Genomic DNA, 20,741 nt, shown 5'->3' on the forward strand with positions numbered 1-20,741 from the left:
AAGAAGCACTGCTCCCCCCTGCTAAAATCTCATAGCCTCCACCTTTGTCGTGCATATTTCATGTAAATCTAGGAGTGAAGAGCAGCCCTGGGAGATGGAAGTGGTCCAGACAGATGAATGGAACCCAGCCAGAGCAAGCATCTCTAGCAGTCTGTGCCATCTAACAGTGGCACAGTAAACCCACTACCTTTTGAGGTGGTCCCTAACTCACTAGTCACTCCAGAGCCGGATGATTGCCTAAAGCAGTGGATCTCAACCTTCCTAATGCTACACCCCTTTAGTACAGCTCCTCATGTTGTGGTGACCCCAACCATAAAATTACGTTTTGTTGCTACTTAATAACTGTGATTTTGCTAGTGTTATGAGTCATAAAGTAAATATCTGATATGCAGATATCTGATGTACTCCCCCTGTAAAAGGATCATTTGACTCCCAAAGGTGCCACAACCTGAGAACTGCTGGCCTGAAGGGTCTTCAATGATTTATAAATTATTTTTATTTTATATGCCTTTTTTGCCTGCATGTATGAAGGCTGCTGTGTGGGTGCTGGGAATTGAACCTGAAGAGCAGCCAGTGCTCTTAATTGCTGAACCATCTCTCCAGACCTTGTACCTCTAACTTTTGCTTTGTTTTGGTTTTTCGAGACAGGGTTTCTCTGTGTAGCCCTGGCTGTCCTGAAACTCTGTAGCCCAGGCTGGCCTCAAACTCACAGATATCTGTCTGCCTCTACCTTCTGAGTGCTGGGATTAAAGGTGTGTGCCACCACTATCTGGCACCTCTGACTTTTTAACTCCTTAGTGATCTAAGAAATATTTCCATTTTCTTTGTCTCAGACATTTAGGAAATTTAACTTTTATTCTTTTCTTGACTTTGCACATGGACCATGTCCCTGTTTGACAGACATAAAAACAACATTCTGGCTGGGCTGTGGTGGTGCACGCCTTTAATCCTAGTGCTTGGGAGACAGAGGTAGGTGGATCTCTATGAGTTCGAGGCCAGCCTGGTCTTCAAGAGCTAGTCCCAGGATAGGCTCTAAAAACCAAAAAAAAAAAAAGAAAAGAAAAACAACGTTCTGTTTGTTGCCCAGAGGGAACAAGCGGCTTCTCTTGCAGGGTATTCTGAGAGCAGAGCTTGATTGACAAGCCCTATTTTAGTCTCATGGCTCCTTAAACTGCTTATATTTACAGAAGTTACTGTGTACTGTTGTTTTAGTATAGGGAACTGAATGGATGCCATTTTTGAATAAATAAAAATGGGTGTTTCCTGAGTTCTAACTGATCCTAATAATAAAAACCCAAACCTGGAGCCAGATATCGGGGTAAATGCTGAAGGCCCAGAGAGACAAAGGAGCAAGCCACAGCCAACTCTTACCTTGCTAACTCCTCAGCTGAAAAAGGGCTGAGCTCCTGTCTCCTCCCATCCTGTATTCCTCTCTCCATCCAGCCATATCACTTCCTGTCTGTACAGGTCTCTACACCTAACGAGTGATATTCAGACAAACTTTATTTGTTAAAGCACAAACAAAATATCCCCACAAACAAACTGGTAAACATACCTCTTGTAGCCCTACTTAATTTCTCATCTCAACCATTAATCAAGAAAACATCCCATAGAGTTACCTATAGGCCAGTCTTATTGGGGCATTTTCTCCATTAAGATTCCCTCTTCCTAGATATGCCTAGGTTTGTGTCAAGTTGACAAAAACCAACCAGGACATTGTCACATTTAAACTAGTTTTCTGTCCCAGTGCCAGGCTCATGAACTGTTTTAGTTTCATTAACAGCTAATATGTCTATAAGTTTATTATTTCATTTGGCATGTACTTATCTTGTATATGTACACACAAACACTGCACATACATGTGCACACAAGCCATGGCATACATATGGAGATAGAAAACAACTTGGAGAAGTTAGTTCTCTCCTTCCGTCATGTGGGTTCCTCATCAAACTTAGCAACAAATGCCTTTACTTGCTGAGCCATTTTATACCCTCATTTGGCATCTATTTTTGTTTTTTTTTTTTCTAAGACAGGGTTTCTCTGTAGCTTTGGAGCCTGTCCTCGAACTAGCTCTTATAGACCAGGCTGGCCTTGAACTCACAGAGATCTGCTTGCCTCTGCCTCCCAAGTGCTGGAATTAAAGGCATGCGCCACCACTGCCCAACTCATTTGGCATCTGTAAAGCCATTAATACTAGTAAAGAAGATGTTAATCTTGTCAGTCTGAATGGATTATGAATACCTGGGAGATTAATAAATTTAGGGAAGATTAACTACAGAGGGAAGATGTGTATGTGTGTAGACTGCCCCACAGACAGTCCACATGGAATGGGGCCTGTCTGGTGCAGACATCCTCTCTTCTTAATCAGCGTGTGGCGAGCTCTGCTGTCCTCTCCTCACCATGATAAGCTAAGACCTGAAGCTGTGAGCCCACATAAGTGTATTTTATAATTTAATGTATATCATAAAACACAAATTTTATTTAAAAGTAAAGGGGGTGGGGGAAGCCAGGTGTAGTGGTACATACCTCTAATCCTAACTCTGCTGAAGCAGAGGAGGAAGGATTGCTACAAGTTTGAGGCCAGCTAGGGAAAGAGCAAAACAAACCCCTAGTAGTGTTGTACTCCATTGGGACACACATGCGAATCCATTGACTGGCTCTTCAGTGGAGGTGAATGGGAAATGTGTTCTAGAATCCTCATTCTGTACCATGTTCTTATGTGCAATTGTTATTTACTGTTCCTCTCTGTTCTAGGCGTTGGAGGTAGATGTTATACACATTTTATAGATGGGGAGACTGAGTCCTAGGATGTAGAAGTCTCTGAAGGTCATATGTATCATCACTGATGGGAGTCGCATTCAAACCTAGGCCTTTTCTGGCTTCACAAATTATACTTTAGATAACTAGGCCATTTCCTCGTGTTGTCAGCGTGTAAGTTGTGGGAGGGGGAGCGCCTTGAACTCAAAGTCTCGCATACTCGGCGGGCGATTTACCGCTGAGCTCTACTCCTAGCCCATAAGTATCTTTTGTCTCTTCCTCATTACACAGTCTCCTATGGATTGTGCAGCTGGGGACCAGGAAGTCTAGATGCTGAAAACTCAGAACTCAGGCTGTAGGGCAGTGGCTGAGCTCTTGCCTAGAATGTGAAGTCATCGACTCAGACTCAGGTTTGGGGAGGATGGGTGACTGAGTGAGGTAGGAAGGAGAAGTGTCACTATTGCACTGGGGAACGTGGGAGGAGTGTCCGTGGGAGAGGAAGAGAAGGCCGTCATCTGATTGCTCACTAAAAGATAGCTGCCTGTATTTCTGTTATGGGGCCTTTGCAAGGGTGTAGACTCAGAATCTGGAGAAACCTCACAGTGGTGCCGGTGTCTTGGATGACTGGAAACGGCTTTATCTCGACTTCGACCCAGGAAGCAGCTAGCCTAATATTCTTTTCAAAAATCGTTATTAATTTACTTATTTATTGTGTGTGTGGAGACCAGAGGGCAACCCGTGGGAGTGCACTCTCCTTCCACTGTGTGGATTCCGAGTTACACAGCCTCAGTGGCAAGCACCTTCACCTGCTGAGCTGTCTCGTTTGCCCCATCTTAACTATCTTGGTTTTTAGACTTCAGAATCTAGAACAAAGGAAAAATGCCAGAGAAGCATGAAATATTGATATTTGGTTCCATTGCAAGTTTTAAAGCTCATATGGGAATTCTGAAAACTATTCACAAAACCAGAAATTCAGCACCGTGAGAAACCTCGTTCATTTTACATCTGCATGACACCCCACTACCAGAAACAAGTATATGAGTCATTGCGTGTCTGTTTATGGAACCTGGAGAGATTGAAGATGTTTTAAAAGATAAACCTGAGCCTGGCAAATGAATAGCAATAACCTTGCAAGCAGAGAGCACCCTCTGGTGGTGACTAGGAGGATGTGTGCCTCCTGTGTTTTTGTATTTTGCCATGATGAGCTTTACCTGAACCAAAATTATATCTTTCCGGTAATAATTATGGATTCAGATTTTTCTAAGAGTTCCCACAGGATTCTAGAATTTGTTCATGAAAACACCTGTGAAAATACACAGACTGGACAACTGTCTTTTCCCAGAGAACGGGAGTCTTATTCCAAGCACAGGCCCTGCTAATCTCTGTATGAGGCAGTCAGTACTGGAGTCACTTGGACACTTTATCACAGCCTCTGATTCTGATACCGTGCTTAATTTATGCCATCAGTTTCTGAGGAATGATAGAGAAGGAACTATGTCAGATTTTTCAGTCAGTCTTTGGCAGTTGTCATATAACAGTGACTTTTTTTCCACATAAAATTATGAAGAGTTTGGGGGATTTTCCAGAGATATTATTAGGGAGCAGAGAACTGTCAGGGGTTGGGAGGTTCTGACACAGCTTTTAAAATTCACATCTGAGATTTCTTTTTTGTACCAATAAGCATTCAAATAGTTACATTATTTGGTAATTCTGAATCTAGATAATTCTGAAGTTGGGTAAAATGGGGACACCAGGCTAGGGGAGAGGATCCTGTTAGGTTACTGTGGATGCATATTTCATAGGCTGGAGGAGAGGAGAGGATTACAGCGTTTTCAGTTTCAGCATGAGCCTGGCAGGCCTGCAGTGTGAGTATCCTTTTCCCTAGGAGAAAGCTGAATCCAGGCCCCTCACACTTCGCAGTGTCTTCCCCTGTTGGTGTGAGGTCCAGGCTAGAGAGAATGTGACATGGTTTTCTACCACTCTATTGGTGGTGTTCTTCATCCAAGTAACAACGTACAGTAGCATGCATTTTAACTCTCATTAGACACTGAAAGCCTGTCCTGTGTCTGCACATTGCCTAGTTCCATGTAGATTCAGTGTCTGCAACTGGCAAGTCATAGTCAGAAAACAGATCTGTAATTGCCAGGAACTGGGAGCTAAGGGTGGCTGGGGAGGGCCACCTTGGGGCTTGAGTGATCAAACTGTTCTGGAATTAGACTGGTGGTCACCGCACAGCTCTGCAAACCGTTTAAGCTGAAAATCAAACATTGATCCATAGGAATGAATAAAGTCAATATAAAGGTGATTACAGTAAAGTCTCTCTCATTTGATTTTAGCAGAAATGTTGCTTGATAATCTCAGTAGCACAGATGGGCTGGGACATTCTCATAATTTGTACTTGATTGCCCTGTCTCCATCTTCATAGGGCCACGATGGGCCTCCTGGAACATTGGCGTGTTTATCTGCATTCGGTGTGCTGGAATCCACAGGAATCTGGGGGTACATATATCCAGGGTAAAATCAGTGAACCTCGACCAGTGGACTCAGGAACAGATCCAGGTACGAGCACAATGGAGGGCCAGCTTCTCTTATTCCCCCCACCCCCATAAGAATAGTTCCAGGAGAACTCTAAACTGATTCTGGAGGGGAGGAGAAGGGAAGAGGGAAATTTAGTTTCAAACACGTTTGTCAAATTCTTACTTTGTTTATTTGGGACAGGGTCTCATAGTGTAGCCCTGGCTGACCTGTAATGTACAGAGATCTCCCTGTCTTTACCTCTTGGGTGCTAGAATTAAAAGCCTGTGCCACCACACCCAGCAAATTGTTATTTTCGTTGTTGCTTTGAGACAAGCAGGCCTCTAACTCTTTCTGCACTTCGCTCATCCTCCCAAGTACTGAGATTGCACGTGTGTCTTTCTTGTCTCAAGACACCTGTGGTCATTTAAGACTTTTGGCATTTACAGATACAACATTTGTAGTTTTATTTTTACTTATTTATTTATTGTCTTTTTCAAGACAGGGTTTCTCTGTAGCTTTGGAGTCTGTCCTGAAACTAACTCTTGTAGACCAGGCTGGCCTCAAACCCACAGAGATCTGCCTGCCTCTGTCTCCTGAGTGCTGGGATTAAAGGCGTGCGCCACCACTGCCCGGCCACATTCGTAGTTTTAGATGTAGGCAATCATTTAAACAATGGGCTGAGGGTATAGCTCAGTGAGGGCGTGTTTGCTTAGTCTGAAGGAAGTTTGCTGGGTTTGATCCCCAGCACTAAGAACAAAAAATCCAAAAGCCTTCTAAACTGTAGACTACTCATTTTTCTTCCTTGTTCTAGAGATTGAACCAGGGCCTCATAATACCAGGCAGATACCGTGAGCTGTGCATCTGAGCTATGCTTCCAGCCTTAGAGTGATGCTATGCTCTGAAATGCTGTATCAGTCTTGCATGCTGTGAGCTTGGTTGGCTGGGAGTGACACATAAATTACTTCTGCCGGATGGCCAGAGATTTGCTCCTTTATGTAGCTTCATTGTTCTTTATTTTCTTCCTATATTAAGACACGTTATTGAAGTCATTTTATTTTCTTTTTGGGCAGGGACATCAAGGAAGAAGGATCCAAAGAAAACCACTTGCTAGAAGTTAATGGTAGAGATCAGAGGTTTTGTTTTATTTGTGTCTGAAGAGGCATTAGAAATGACTTCAGACTGTATTTACAGACCATTGTAGTCTAAATGACGAATGACTTTTTTTTTCTATTTTTATTTCTGTTGCTGTGATAAAACACCTTGACCAAAAACAACATAGAGCAAAGAAAAGGTTTATTTGGGGTTTACTTGGCTTATAACTTTAGGTTACAAGCCACTATTTTGGGTATGTCCTGGCAGGAACTTGAGCAGCTGGTTGCTTCACACCAACAGAACAGAGGGGCACAAATGCATGCTGCCCTTCATCTAGCTTCTGCCTCTCTTATACTGTTCAGAGACTTCTGCCTAGAGGATGCTCTGGCCTACAATGGGCTTGGTCTTTCTACATCATTAACAATCAAGACAATCTTCTATAGGCATGCCCACAGGCAAATCAGAACTAGATAATTCCTCAACTAAGACTATTTTCCCAGCTGATTCTCGGTTGTATCGTTGATAGTTAAACCTAACCAGCACGGGAATCTATTTAAATGCTTAATTGAAAATATACATTTACTGATAATAGAACTGGATAAGTTAGCTAAAAGTATGTTTGGAAGGGCTGAGGATGTAGCTTAATGGTAGTAGAACATTTCCTACCATGAACAAGGCCCTGAATTCAATTCTCAGCACTGCCAAAAGAAACTTGTATTAACTTAGAATAATAGGACCCATTAGTGCTGGCTCTGTAGTAATTTGATGGGTAGCTATGTAGCTTGGGTTTTCAAATGAATTATTACTGAATTATTTGTCTCTTATTAGACACTTCTTTCAACTAAAAAGAACAACAGCAACAAAAACTATTCAGGGACTAAGAACACTGACTGCTCTTCCAGAAAACCCAGATTCTGTTCCCAGCACCCATGTGATGGCTCACAAGTGTCTGTAGCTCCAGGCCCAAGGGGTCAGATGCCCTCCTCTGGCCTCCTCAGACACATGCTGTGCTAGAAAAATACCCATACACAGAGGAGAAAAAACAAAGAAAAATTAAACTACGGAGAGGGAAAGGATGTGGAAACAAATGTTGGGAAACCAGAGCCCAGAAGTTTCTGTCTTGGTTCTGCCACTGGCCGCTCTCTGAAGTTAGCTCTTCGCAGAGGAGAACTGGGAGAGACAGTCACACTCTGCTCTGACCCGCTCTTTGTTCTCTTTATTGCAGTGCATGCAGGAGATGGGGAATGGAAAGGCAAACCGACTCTACGAAGCCTACCTTCCTGAGACCTTCCGGCGGCCGCAGATAGACCCGTATCTTTTCTGGAGCATAGCTGAGTGCAGCTTGGATGTTTGGGAGGAGCCAGGCATCTCTACATGGATCAGTCAAAAACTTTGGCTTTTCTTTCTCCTTCAACCAAAACAGAAAAAGCACTTGTGTGCTGATGTTGGGATTGTCATATAGTGTCCCATAGGGAAAGCTCAGTATTTAGGGCTGCAGTGATCTCACTGTGAATTCTCCCATAGAGTGACAGCTCCGATAGTTTCTGAATCTCTGAAACTAATGTTTGATGGAAAGAATGCTTTTCTTTGCTCTGTTAAACCCTGACAATCAGCAAAACTGGCACTCATTTTTACTGCTTATTAAAATAGCTTGTCTGAAAGTATTGACTGTTTTGATCAGATTATCCATATTGTTATTTCTCCATTCCCTCAGCAAGGCCTGACAATCACAGAACAAACCAATTTGAAGGTGATGTTCCTCAAGGGGCACTTTGCAGACTTCCTCTTTAGGGCTTGACTTTGGCTGTTGGAGCCTGTTAGGTGACAGAGACCCAGCAATCAAAATCTGACCGTGGGGCCTAAGCTTGTTTTGGGGAGGCCTTTAGGTACCTTTGAACTCTGTTGATCAGGAGCCTTAAAATTACCACTGGCTGTTTCCTCTGCAGTCTACAGTGGCCACAGATGCCACGCCTTCAGTGAAGGTCAGTTCCACCTGCTGTCAGCAGTCCAAAAGGAAACCAGGAAATGGTGACTGCCTGCAGTAACCTTGCAGGAGTGATTTCAAGGTTTTGGTCAGGGGAGCTGCACGCAAAGAGACAGGAGTCCCTTGGGGAAACCAGGCAGGAAGGAAAGAGGAGAGTATTACCATGGGGGACAAATTGGTCTTTCACGGTTCCACTGCTGGAGACACTATTGATTAGTCCTTAATGAATGTTTGCAGAGCTGTTGAAGGATTTATTCGAGATAAATATGAGAAGAAGAAATATATGGACCGAAGTCTGGACATCAACGCCCTTAGGGTTGGTTGTAAATCTTTCATTTTGTTTATGCTAGTGATTTGCTTTTTAATCAGGCCAGGGAAGAATTTGAAAGACTTTCACTTAATAAACAAAATTCCAGTGATGCAGCAAAATGGTCCCCAACAGTCAGTTAATAGATGTGAAAGTGGCCGCTATGGCACTGTACACTTTTAATCCCAGCTGAAACAGGCAATCTCTGTGCATTTGAGGCCAGCCTGATCTACACAGTGATTCCAGGCCAGCCAAGGCTACATAGTCAGACCCTGTCTCAAATAAACAAACTAAGGCTACAATAAACGAACAAATAAATGTAAAATTAGGAGAAAGGCAGGTGCTGACTATGGAACATGCTTGAGCTTACCTGGCAAGCAGGACAGCTACCAGTGGATTCTCTGCCTTGATCTACATGGAGAAGTGCTACTGATTCCCCCTCCCTCCCTTCCGGCTTCCTTTTTGAGTGTTTGGGACAGGGTTTCACTCTGCAGCTTAGACTGGCCTCAGACTCCTCTATCTTCTAAGTACTGGGATTGAAGGTATCCTTTATATCTGACTCCAAATTCCTTCTTCCTTTTTCTTTTTCTTTTTTTCTTTTTGGTTTTCCGAGACAGGGTTTCTCTGTAGCTTTGGAGCCTGTCCTGGAACTAGCTCTTGTAGACCATGCTAGCCTTGAACTCACAGAGTTCTGCCTGCCTCTGCCTGGTGCTGGGACTAAAGGTGTGAGCCACCACCACCCAGCTTCCAAATTCCTTCTTTAAAAACTATTTCTTTATTTAATGTAGTGTGTGTGTGTGTGTGTGTGTGTGTGTGTGTGTGTGTGTACATGCAATGTCATGGTTTGCATGTAGAGGTCAGAAGATGACTTACCGGAGTCACTTCTCTCCTACCATATGGGTCCCTGAGAGTGGATTCAGAGATCATCATCAAGGCCCCTGCCCACTGAGCCATCTGGCTTGTCCCAGATTATTTTTTAGAGATGGACGTGTTGGGTGTAATAGGTCAAGTAGAATGATATTGTGTGTATGTGTATATTAATAAGTGCACATATACTTCTTGCTATAAATGAGGCCAAAAGCAGCAAGTCTGGTCAGATCACCAGTGTTTCCTTCAGTCTGACCAGCACATTCTTCCACTGTGATGTTCTAATGGCCTGTGTCACTGGACACATCCTTTTTCCCAGGAAGAGTTTCAGAGGGAAATGGATGGGTACCAGTTGTCATGTGTGTAACAGTAGTTTCGGGATGTGTGCCCACTAATGATGACTAGGGAGGATGAAGCAGAGATGACGATCCAGAGCTTTGGCAAGATCCTTTAGAACAATTGATTTGATAGTCTTAGCACAGGTCTGTCTTCTAGTTAGTTAGTTTGTTTGTCCTTCATTCCCTCCCTCCCTCCCTTCCTTTCTTTCCTTATGTGAGTTGGTGTTTTGCCTGCATGTATGTCTGTGTGGGGAGTGTCAGATCTTATCGTTACAGCTAACAGCTGTTAGCTGCCATTTGGATGCTGGGAATTGAACCTGGGTCCTCTGGAAGAACAGTCAGTGCTCTTAACCACTGAGCCATCTCTCCAGCCTCTTATTTTCTAGCTTTTATTCAACTGCTCACTTTCTTTTTTGCATTGCTAGGGATTGAATCCAGGCCTTGTATATACCAGACAAGTACTCTACCTCTGAGCTACATTCCCCAGCCTTTAGTTTTTTATATTAATGGATGATACAACAGCCAGTGAAATCACTGTTTGCATGGGGCTCCCCAAGCCATTTCATATAAAAGCCTTCCCAGGTAGTTAAAGAGTAAGCTAATAGGAATCAGCTGTAGATGGATGTTTGGCAGTGTATGAGAAGGGCACTCATTATTACCTGCTGAGCCTCGACAGGCAGGTAAATGCAAGGTAGTCCAGGTAGTCAGGGAAGAGGAACTCCTTCCAACTGGATACGAAGAACTCCTCACAGCATCTGGAAAATAAGGCTTGTCAGTTAGTGTACCTGTTCCAAGAAAGAATTAACCACTCTGTGCAGCTACATCCCAGAGTGCACTATCAGTAGAATCTAACAGGTCAACAGTCAGCAGCATGAACTCTGAAGCAGAGGATGAGGGCTCAGTTCCTAGTTCACTGCAGACAGCTCACAATTGCCTGGAGCCCCAGTTCCATGGGATCCAACACCTGCCTTTGGCCTCTGTAGGCTTTGCACTCGCATGCACAACATACCTCTCTCTACACATATTACACATAATTTTAAAATAAAATATTTTTAGAAAGAGTTTAAACCCAAGCAATACATCTTCTTTTATTTATAGAAAATAAAAACTGTGTTCACTGTGCTGAAGTGTAAACCAAACGAAGGAGTATGGAGAGTGATCCAGAAGATGGAAGGAGGGCTGTGGTAGGAGGCTGTTTATTGAGATTAGATCTTGCTATGTAGCCTAGACTGGCCTGGGATGACTCTGTAGCCCAGGTTGTTCTTGAATTGGAGATCCTCTGCCCTAACACCTGAGTGTTAGAATCTCAGGCCTATTCTACCACGCCCTCCCTCCCTCCCTTTCTTATTTTATTTATTTGTTTGTTTGTTTGTTTGTTTCTGAGACGCAGTTTCTCTGTGTATCCTTCCTTAGCTACCTTGGAACTCTCTCTGTAGATCAAGCTGGACTCAAACTCAGATCTGACGGCCTCTGCCTCCCCAGTGCTAGGACTACAGATGCATACCACCATGCCCCAATTATTGTTTCTTATGTTTCATTGTAGGTTATAACTTTATGAAAGTCAAAGAAACTCAGTACTTCTCTCTTTACCAACATACTTTCTAGAGGTTAGATAATTTTATGCAGTTTTCTTAGCATTGTATAAAACTGAAGTTTTATTTCGTTCTACAAGCACTAGGTATTACTATAAATATCTTCTCTGTAAAATGCGTTTTAAATCAAGGACTTTGGTCACAAGGAGACTGAACACTTTTATATGGGCACTGTATGTGCCTGTGTCCTTTAATTTTTATTTATTTGTGGATATACATGTGTGCCTGCTTGGATGCTTATGTGTGTGCATCATGTGCATACAGGTATCTGTGTTGTTCAGAAGAGGACATTGGATCCCCTGGAACTAGAGTTACAGGTGGTGGTGAGCTGCCCAATGTGGGTACTGGAAACAGAACCGAGGTCCTCTACAAGAGCAGCAAGTGCTCCACAGAGCCATCCTGCTAGCCCCCATGTGCCTGTATTTTTAAAGTTATTTTATGATTTTACTTTCCATTGACATGTTTATTTGATGTTAAAATTGACCAATAGCTTATTTTATAATCTGAAAGAATTCTAAAGTTGCCACTTGAATTATCTTGTCTTATTTTCTTAAGTTTTGTTTCTCTAATTATTAATCTTGAAACTAAAGCTTTGCTGTATTTTGTTTAGACCAGGTCTCACTGTAGCCCAGGGTGACCTCAAACTCAGAGCGAGCTTCCTGCACCAGTCTCATAAATGCTAGGATTACAGCTGTCAGCTACTGTGCCCGATTTTCTCTCTCTCTCCTTCCTCCTTCCCTTCCTCCCTCCCCCTTCATTCCTTCCTTCCTTCATTTTTTAAGACATTCATTTATCATTTCATTGATTTATGCCCCCGCAATGCTTACACACGTGTGGACAGCCCATTTATGGCAGTTCTCCAGCTGTTCCTATCCTGGGCAGCCCTAGATGCTTGTGTTATTGTCATAACCAGAATTCTACAGTCTTGCTTTACGCTTTCTGTTCAGTGTTTCTGGGCCTTCCTCTGCTTTATCCCGCGCACTTCTCCAAGCGGTGCTCTCTCTGGGTATCTGCCATCATTCCTTCTCACAACGTGGCAATTCAGCTTCAACAGTTTTTAAGACAAGGTCTCCTATAATTCAGGCTGGCCTCAGACTCGCTATGTAGCCAAAGTGGCCTGTGAAATTCTTAAGTGCAGGCAAGTTTGTGTCACCAATGCCCAGCCTCTAGCTTTGTTTCCTGATTTTTAAAAATAGAGGTGAAAGGGCCGGAGACATGGTCCAGTGGTTAAGACTACTTGATGCTTTTGCAGAGGACCAGAGTTTAAAAGAGAAAAAAAAAATCCGGAAAGAATATTCTTTTTTTTGGACTGTTGTTTTGATGGTCTTTGTTGTATAGTCAAGACTGGTCTCAAACTCAAAATTCTCCTGCCCCCCTTCTTCCAGATGATGAGATTACAAGCATTTACCACCATGCCTGTCTTTAGTACTTATATTTTATATTCCGTTGGCTTTGTATAGTTATTTATAACACATAGGAGATTCTAAAAAGGGCACAAATGGGTAGCAACTTTTAAATCTCTATAGATAGCCTGTATCAAGGGTGATGAGCGGGTCAGGCTGATGAGAAGAGTGGGTGCTTAAAGTATGCAGTCTCCCTTCAGTGTGGAGGCTGGGGGAAGGCCAGTGCTTATACCCACACCGAGTCGGTTGAGTTGCTGCCTCAGAACCTTAGGGACCTCAGCTATCTGGCTTGCATTTGGATTGTAGCTCCTAAAACGCTAATTGTGCTAATACTAAGATGCCCCGTCCTGTTAAATCTCTTTAGAAAGAGAAGGACGATAAGTGGAAGCGAGGGAGCGAGCCCGCGCCAGAGAAGAAGGTGGAGCCTGTTGTTTTTGAGAAAGTAAAAATGGTAAGTGGGGATCCTCTCACTATGTGGGTGGTCTTGTGTTCACTTATATGGGGGAGGATGCTGGTGGCTTTGAAACCATATTGCACTGCTGCAGTGGGCCCAAAGGCCCACATGTAACACAGGTCACTGTTTGCCCTCTGCCTGGTGCTATCTAACGTGCTCTGTAGCATCTCCTGTTCTTCTAGGACCCCACCCCTCCTCCTCTTCCCATTGCCCTCTGTCCCCCTCCCTCTTTCTGAGAGAAGGTCTCACTATGTAGCCCCGGAACTCACAGAGACCTAGTGGTGTGCTACACTGCATCTAGATGGAAGCCTGGAACCTGTATCTTTCCCTCTGAGCAAGGGCGTGTTCCCTGCCAATGTGCAATGGCAATGCGCTGCTTCTGAGCAGATGTTCCCTCTGTGTTGGTCTTGTTAAACCTCTCCCCTTCTTCCTCTGCTGCATTGTAAAGCAGTCCAGAAATGGGGTCATACCCACCCCTTCCCCGTACGACACTGTGACTGGTACAGATCCTCCAGGAGCATATAGTTTTCAGAGAAGAGATGGCCTTTGCGGGGGAGGGGTTGAGACAGGGTTTCTTTGTGTAGTTTGGGCTTTCCTAGAAAAGACTCTGTAGACCAGGCTGGCCTCAAACTCACAGAGATCTATCTGCCTCTGCCTCCCGAGTGCTGGGATTAAAGGCGTACGCCACCACCACATGGCCTAATTTTTATTTTTGAAAGGCTTATTTGTTTTTATCATTTTTAAAAAAATATTTATTTATTATGTATACAATATTCTGTCTGTGTGTATGCCTGCAGGCTAGAAGTGGGCACCAGACCATGTGGTTGCTGGGAATTGAACTCAGGACCTTTGGAAGAACAGGCAATGCTCTTAACCACTGAGCCAACTCTCCAGCCCTGTTTTTATCTTTTTTTTAAAAAAATGCGTATCCCTGCAGGCCAGAGGAGGGCACCAAACCTTATTACAGATGGTTGTGAGCCACCATGTGGTTGCTGGGAATTGAACTCAGGACCTCTGGAAGAAGAGTCAGTGTTCTTACCCGCTGAACCATCCCCATGTTTTTAATCTTATATATGTGAATGTTTACTTGCATGTATATGTATGAGTGGGGCATATGTCCTCTGGAACTAGAGTTGCCATATGGGTTCTGGAAACTAAACCTGGGTCCTCTTCACAAGCACCCTGTACTCTTAACCACTGAGCCATCCCTCCAGCCTTTTTTTTCCCTTTTCTCCATTTTTACTATTTCTTAAGGAAAAGTTCTGTATATCATTGTGAAGCTCATCTGTAGACTCAGTCCATGGCGACCTATGGTAGAGTAGATTGGGACTCTGTAAAGTGATGTCCTGTAGCATGAAGTAAGATTTTCTAAACAAAATGGGAAGTTTGTTGGTTCCTGACTTTTTCTTAATTAAAAAATAAAACTGGGCAGGACATAGTATCACACACCTTTACTCCAGCACTGGGGAGGCAGAGACCGGCAGATCTCTGAGTTCGAGGCTAGCCTGGTCTATATGGTGAGTTCCAGGACAGCCAGGGATACACAGAGAAACCCTGTCTCAGAAACAAAATGACAACAAAACTCAATTCATGTGTTTATCTGTGGGGTGTATGTGCTGTAACACACACATGGAGGTCAGAAGACAACTCTTGGGAGTCCATCATCACCTGGAAACTGAGCTCAGCCCATCAGATTTGGCTTTAGCTGCTGTCTGTTGTGCTGTCCCTTCAGGGGCTTTTCCCCTGGGACCAAAACTGTCTGTTGGTGCCTGCTCCTGGCTGGCTTTAGAAAGATAAGCCTCCCCAGAAAGCTAAAGAAGCTGCCCAGGCCTGTTTTTCACTTCACGTTTCTTCATGCACTCATGCTTCCTGGCCCTTCTGAGTTTTGTTTCTTTGGTAACTGCCTTTGACAAACAGCCCTACCACAAAAATACCTGTGGCTTTACAGTGATGGGGTATGTCGAAAACAACTGTTTGCTCTTCTTTATAGAATTTTTTTTTCACCTTAGCCACAGAAAAAAGAAGAAGCACAGCTACCTCGGAAAAGCTCCCCGAAGTCTGCGGCGCCAGTCATGGATTTGTTGGGCCTTGGTAAGAATCAGGCTTTTTAGCTTCTGTGTTCTTGCAGATTCAGGGGATTCTCAGCTCCCATGGGAAGACTGGGAATTGGGGCTTGTATTTGTTTCTACTTCACTGGGGTTGTCCTCTGCTGATCTTCCTGTTAGTTCTGAACATCACTCTAAGAAAATGTTCACTGGACGTTTTTCAGAGCAGCATTTCAATGTCATGGCCGAGAGCATGGCCTTGGTGTCCACAGTGTGACCTACTGTCTGGGATCTTGAATAGTTTACTTAGCCTTTGGATGTCACCTTCATAACCATATGGTGTGCTGGGTCAGTGTCTGCTTCAGTCGCTCCTGGCCCTTCTACTTTATTCCAAGCCCTTTACAAATGTTGTAATTTCACTGAAGAGTTCCTTTGAGCCTTCTGCCACTTCTCTGTTCTCTCCTGCCAGCCACCATTCCTGTGCGGCCATTCTCTGAGATGGCCTACTGCCTTGCAGTCAGTTTTCTCTTTGCATCCCTGATCCTGCCATTTCCAAAGAGAAAGCCAGTTCTTTCTCACAGGCCTGGGATCTCCATTTCCAAAGAGAAAACCAGTTCTTTCTCACAGGCCTTGGGCCTCCAGGCCTCTGCTGCTGGTTCAGGTTGGTAACTACCATGCCTCTAGTTTCCACACCATGTTTCTCTCTGAAATTGAGCCCTACACACCGTGTCCTTCCAGTAGCCAGGAGGAAGCCAGCCACTCAGCTGTGGCACTGATGTGGCCTTCAGGTCTGAGATTCTGCTGCCTTCTGACTGACAGTGATCTGTAGCCTACTACAGAGCACTTGTGGGAATGTAGGGTGAGGCCTCTCTCGAAAAACTCCATCCCGGCTCCCTGGGCCAAAACCTGTGGTCTTTCTGTATCTGCTTCTTGGCTCACATAGAGGACATGTCTTCATAGCTATGCTATATTTAATTCCGTCTTTCCTCCTAGATGCCCCTGTGGCCTGCTCCATTGCAAATAGTAAGACCAGCAACACCCTAGAAAAGGATCTAGATCTCTTGGCCTCTGTTCCATCCCCTTCTTCAGTTTCCAGAAAGGTGAGTCTTTTGCTCTTCTCAGGATTAAAGTTGGTAGCTTGATCATGGAGTTGAGTCATGCTTCCTTGGTAGGGCTGAACTTTTGTTTCTCTTGATTTTCTCTTTGGCATTGTGTTGTCTTGTCATAGTCCAAGACGACTGTTTCATATTATTTTGTCTTTTGCCCCAAAAGAGTGACTAGTTGTCTGTGTCACAGGGTGTCATATTTTAAAGGCTGATACTTGAAGTCAGCCCCTTGACCTGTTGTGGGGATGAAAGACTTGGACTTCAGCTGCTCTTATTTGTGGAGTACTTGCTACTGCGTCCCAGAAATGATGTCTGTATCTGCCTTAGTTGGGGTTTCTGTTACTGTGAAGAGACACCATAACCATGGCAACTCTTATAAAGGAAAGCATTTAATTGAGTGGCTTACAGTTCAGAGGTTCAGTCCATTGTCATCATGGTAGGGCATGGTGGCATGTAGGTAGACATGGTACTGGAGAGTTCTATATCTTGTGCAGACAACAGGAAGTGAACTGAGATACTGGGCATGGCTTGAGCATATATGAGATCTCAAAGCCTACCTCCACAGTGACACACCACCTCCAACAAAGCCTACTCCAATACCTACTCCAACAAAGCCATACCTCCTAATAATGCCACCTCCTATGAACTTATGGGGACCAATTGCATTCAAACTGCCATATTCCACTCCCAGACCCCCATAAGCTTATAACAATATCACAGTGCAAAATGCATGTAGTCCAACTTCAAAAGTCCCCATAGTCCATCACAGTCTCAACAATGGTTTAAAGTTCAAAGTCTCCTCTAAGACTCATGCAATCTCTTAATTGTAATACCCTGTAAAATCAAAATAAAAAAGCAAATCACATACTTCCAACATTTGTGACAGAGGATATACATTACCATTCTAAAACGCAGGGAAGGGAGCATAGTGAGAAAATACTAGACCAAAGCGAGACTGAAAACCAGCTGGGCAAACTCCAAACTCTGCATCTCCATGTCTGATGTCAAGGCATTCTTCAGATCTCCAACTCCTTTCAGCTTTGTTGACTGCAACACTTCTCTCTCTTGGGCTGGTTCCACTCCAGTTAATAGCTCTCCTCAGCAGGTATCCCATGGCTCTGGTGTCTCCAAGGGAATCCAGGCTTCAACTTCACAGCTTCCTGCAGTGGCTTCTCTAGGCTTTTATTCAGGGACACCCTGACATACACCTGGCCTCACAGGCTTTCCTTAGTCGCTGAGGAAGATTCCATAATGCCTTCCTTCTACCCATGACTGTAAAGCCAGAATCATGTGGCCGAAACTTCCCAGTTCTGCTGCTTGCTGGGGCTGGAACGTGGCCCCTTGATGTCTTTCATCATCTCTTGTTTTCCACAGTTTCCTTCACTGCCTAAGCTTGGCTGCTCTGGAGTTAGCTCTGTAGACCAGGCTGGCCTCAAGCTCAGAGATCCCCCTTCCTCTGCCTCCCGAGTGCTGGGATTAAAGCCGTGCACCACCATACCTGGCTCTAAGCTTTTCTTTAATTCCTTTTCACAAGTTGGAAATTTAGCAAGGTGGGATCTTACCCTGAGATCACCTCTCCCTTTATTCCATTTCTTAATCTGTTTATTTCTTCAAATGCAGAATTTAGCTCCATTCTACTTCCTGGTGATGCTGTTTTTCTCCTCAGATTTTACAGTTTTATTTTACCCTGCTCGGCTTGCTCCTTTTCATCATAAATCTTCATTAGAGCTAACACTAATAACCACATGACAGTCTATACTAGGCTGTTTTGAGGTTTCCTGTACCAACAGGATTAATCCAAAACTCTTCACTTTAGCCTCAGACAAACTTTGCGGACAAGGGCAAAAAGCAGCCACATTCTTCACCAAAATATCACAAAAAAAAAAATCTCTAGGCCACATATGAATATTCTTCTCTAAAAACCTCTTGTGAGCCAGGCCCCCACAGTTCAAATGACACTTAGCACTTCTGTCATAGGGCCATACTACTATTAAGCCACACTTAAATTGTTCAACTGCTTTCCAAACCCAAACTCCCAATGTTCATATTACTCCAAACAAAACATGTTCAGGACTATCACAGCAATACCCCAGTCCCTGGTACCAACTTCTGCCTTAGGTATTTCTATTGATGTGAAGAGACACCATGACCATGGCAACTCTTATAAAGGAAAACATTTAATTACAGCTTACAGTTCAGAGGTTCAGTCCATTATCAGCATGGTGGGGCATGGTGGTGTGTAGGCAGACATGGTACTGGAGAGGTAGTTGAGAGTTCTATATCTTGTGCAGGCAACCGGAAGTGAACTGAGATACTGGGCATGGCTTGAGCACATATGAGACCTCAAAACCCGCCTCCACAGTGACATATCTACTCCAACATAGCCATACCTCCTAATAATGCCAACCCCCTGTGAGCTTATGGGGCCCAGTTACATTCAAACTACCTCAGTGTCACTTTGTATATTTTGTTCACTTTCATATCTGCACAAGAATCCTCTATAATGTATATTTTGTGGGTGAGAACAGAGTTGTGGAAGTTGCTTCTGGTTGTATTATGGAAAATAGCTACTCTGGTGTCTTTGTATGCGTGAGAGAGAAAGGCTGGGAGTTGAACTCAGGACCTTATATAGTCTAGGCAATCACTTTGCCACTGAGCTATCTCTAACCTGTACACTGAACTAAACTCGATTCTCTGTGCTGCATTATTTTGGGATTGTTTGTATTTCTTTCTTATCAGGTCATATTGTTTTATTGAAGAACAAAGGCTTGTACCTGAGCTTAACTTGCAGGGTTTGTCAAGTATTTTTATGGTAAAATTTTCAGGAAGATGCTGACTTAACATGAGCCATAATTCTTTTCTTTCTTTCTCTATCCCCGTTGTCTCACGCTCTAACAGTGCTGTCCAGGCTGGCCTAGAACTCACTGTGTAGCACAGAAGGCCTCAGACTTTCCGTCAGCCTCCTGCCTCAGCCTCCTAAATTCTGGGATTATTAGTGTGAGTTATCACACCTGGTTCATGAGCCATTAATTCTTTTTTTAAAAAAATACTTTATTTAACTTTATTTTATGTGGATTGGTGTGAAGGTATCAGATCCCCAGAAACTGGAGTTACAGACAGTTGTTAGCTGTCATGTGGGTGCTGGAAATTGAACCTGGGTCTTTTGGAAGAACAGCCAGTGCTCTTAACCACGAGCCATCTCTCCAGCCCCGAGCCATTAAGTCTTATCAGAAATGATAGGTGTAGCAAAAGGTATAAGGGTTCTTACACAGAGGCCCATTCTGATTGTCCTGCTACCCTCCCTGCCCTAGGCTGTAGGTTCCATACTAATGGATTTTCTCATCGTCCTCCCTGCCCTAGGCTGTAGGTTCCATGCCAACTGCAGGGAGTGCTGGTTCTGTCCCTGAAAACCTGAACCTGTTTCCTGAGCCAGGGAGCAAATCAGAAGAAACAGGCAAGAAGCAGCTCTCCAAGGACTCTATCCTCTCACTGTATGGATCCCAGACGCCTCAAATGCCTGCCCAAGGTAAAGACCATGAACGCATGGAAGTGCTCCAAGGAAAGACTGAGAACAAACATGCAAGAATTAGATGCTGTGTTAGAATTCAGCCATAAAGAAAAATGAAATTTGTAAACAATAGATAGAACTGAAAAATATTATGTTAACTGAAATAACACAGGCTTAGAATTACACATACCACATGTTTAATTTTTCTCTCATATAAATAAACATGTGCAAAAATTATGTGCTAGAATCTACATATGAGAAAGTAATTGTGGCTAGAGTCCAGGAAACTAGAAAGGGTCCATGAAAGGGGAAGGCTCTATTGATACATGTGATATGAAAATGGAAGGGGGGGCTGGAGAGACGGCTCAGAGGGTAAGAGCACTGGCTGCTCTTCCAAGGTCCTGAGTTCAGTTCCCAGCAACTGCATGGTGACTCACAACCATCTGTGATGAGATCTAGTGTAGGCATATATACATGCCGGCAGAACACTGCATAAATCTTTCTTTTTAAAAAAAAAATGAGGGGCTGGAGAGATGGCTCAGAGGTTAAGAGCATTGCCTGCTCTTCCAAAGGTCCTGAGTTCAATTCCCAACAACCACATGGTGGCTTACAACCATCTGTAATGGGGTCTGGTGCCCTCTTCTGGCCTGCAGGCACACACACAGACAGAATATTGTATACATAATAAATAAATAAATATTTTAAAAAAATGAAAGGAGGAAGAAGAAGTAATGAAGAGAGCGAGTGTGCAGCAGGGATGGGGTCCAGGGA

General features: G+C 43.8%; 1 protein-coding gene across 1 annotated transcript in view; it reads left to right on the forward strand.

Moving 5' to 3' along the window:
* The window catches only part of Smap2 (small ArfGAP2), a 49,166-nt gene that overhangs the window by 22,907 nt on the left and 5,518 nt on the right, over positions 1 to 20,741 (forward strand). Inside the window, exons 2-8 of the mRNA XM_048434539.3 lie at positions 5,183 to 5,316; positions 7,592 to 7,677; positions 8,588 to 8,666; positions 13,222 to 13,308; positions 15,321 to 15,402; positions 16,350 to 16,456; positions 19,823 to 19,988. Of these exons, the coding sequence (XP_048290496.1) occupies positions 5,183 to 5,316; positions 7,592 to 7,677; positions 8,588 to 8,666; positions 13,222 to 13,308; positions 15,321 to 15,402; positions 16,350 to 16,456; positions 19,823 to 19,988 (741 nt within the window). The remainder of the gene's footprint in view (positions 1 to 5,182; positions 5,317 to 7,591; positions 7,678 to 8,587; positions 8,667 to 13,221; positions 13,309 to 15,320; positions 15,403 to 16,349; positions 16,457 to 19,822; positions 19,989 to 20,741) is intronic.

The sequence above is a fragment of the Myodes glareolus genome, chromosome 3 (assembly GCF_982192425.1).
Source record: "Myodes glareolus chromosome 3, mMyoGla1.1, whole genome shotgun sequence".
Lineage (NCBI taxonomy): Eukaryota > Metazoa > Chordata > Mammalia > Rodentia > Cricetidae > Myodes > Myodes glareolus.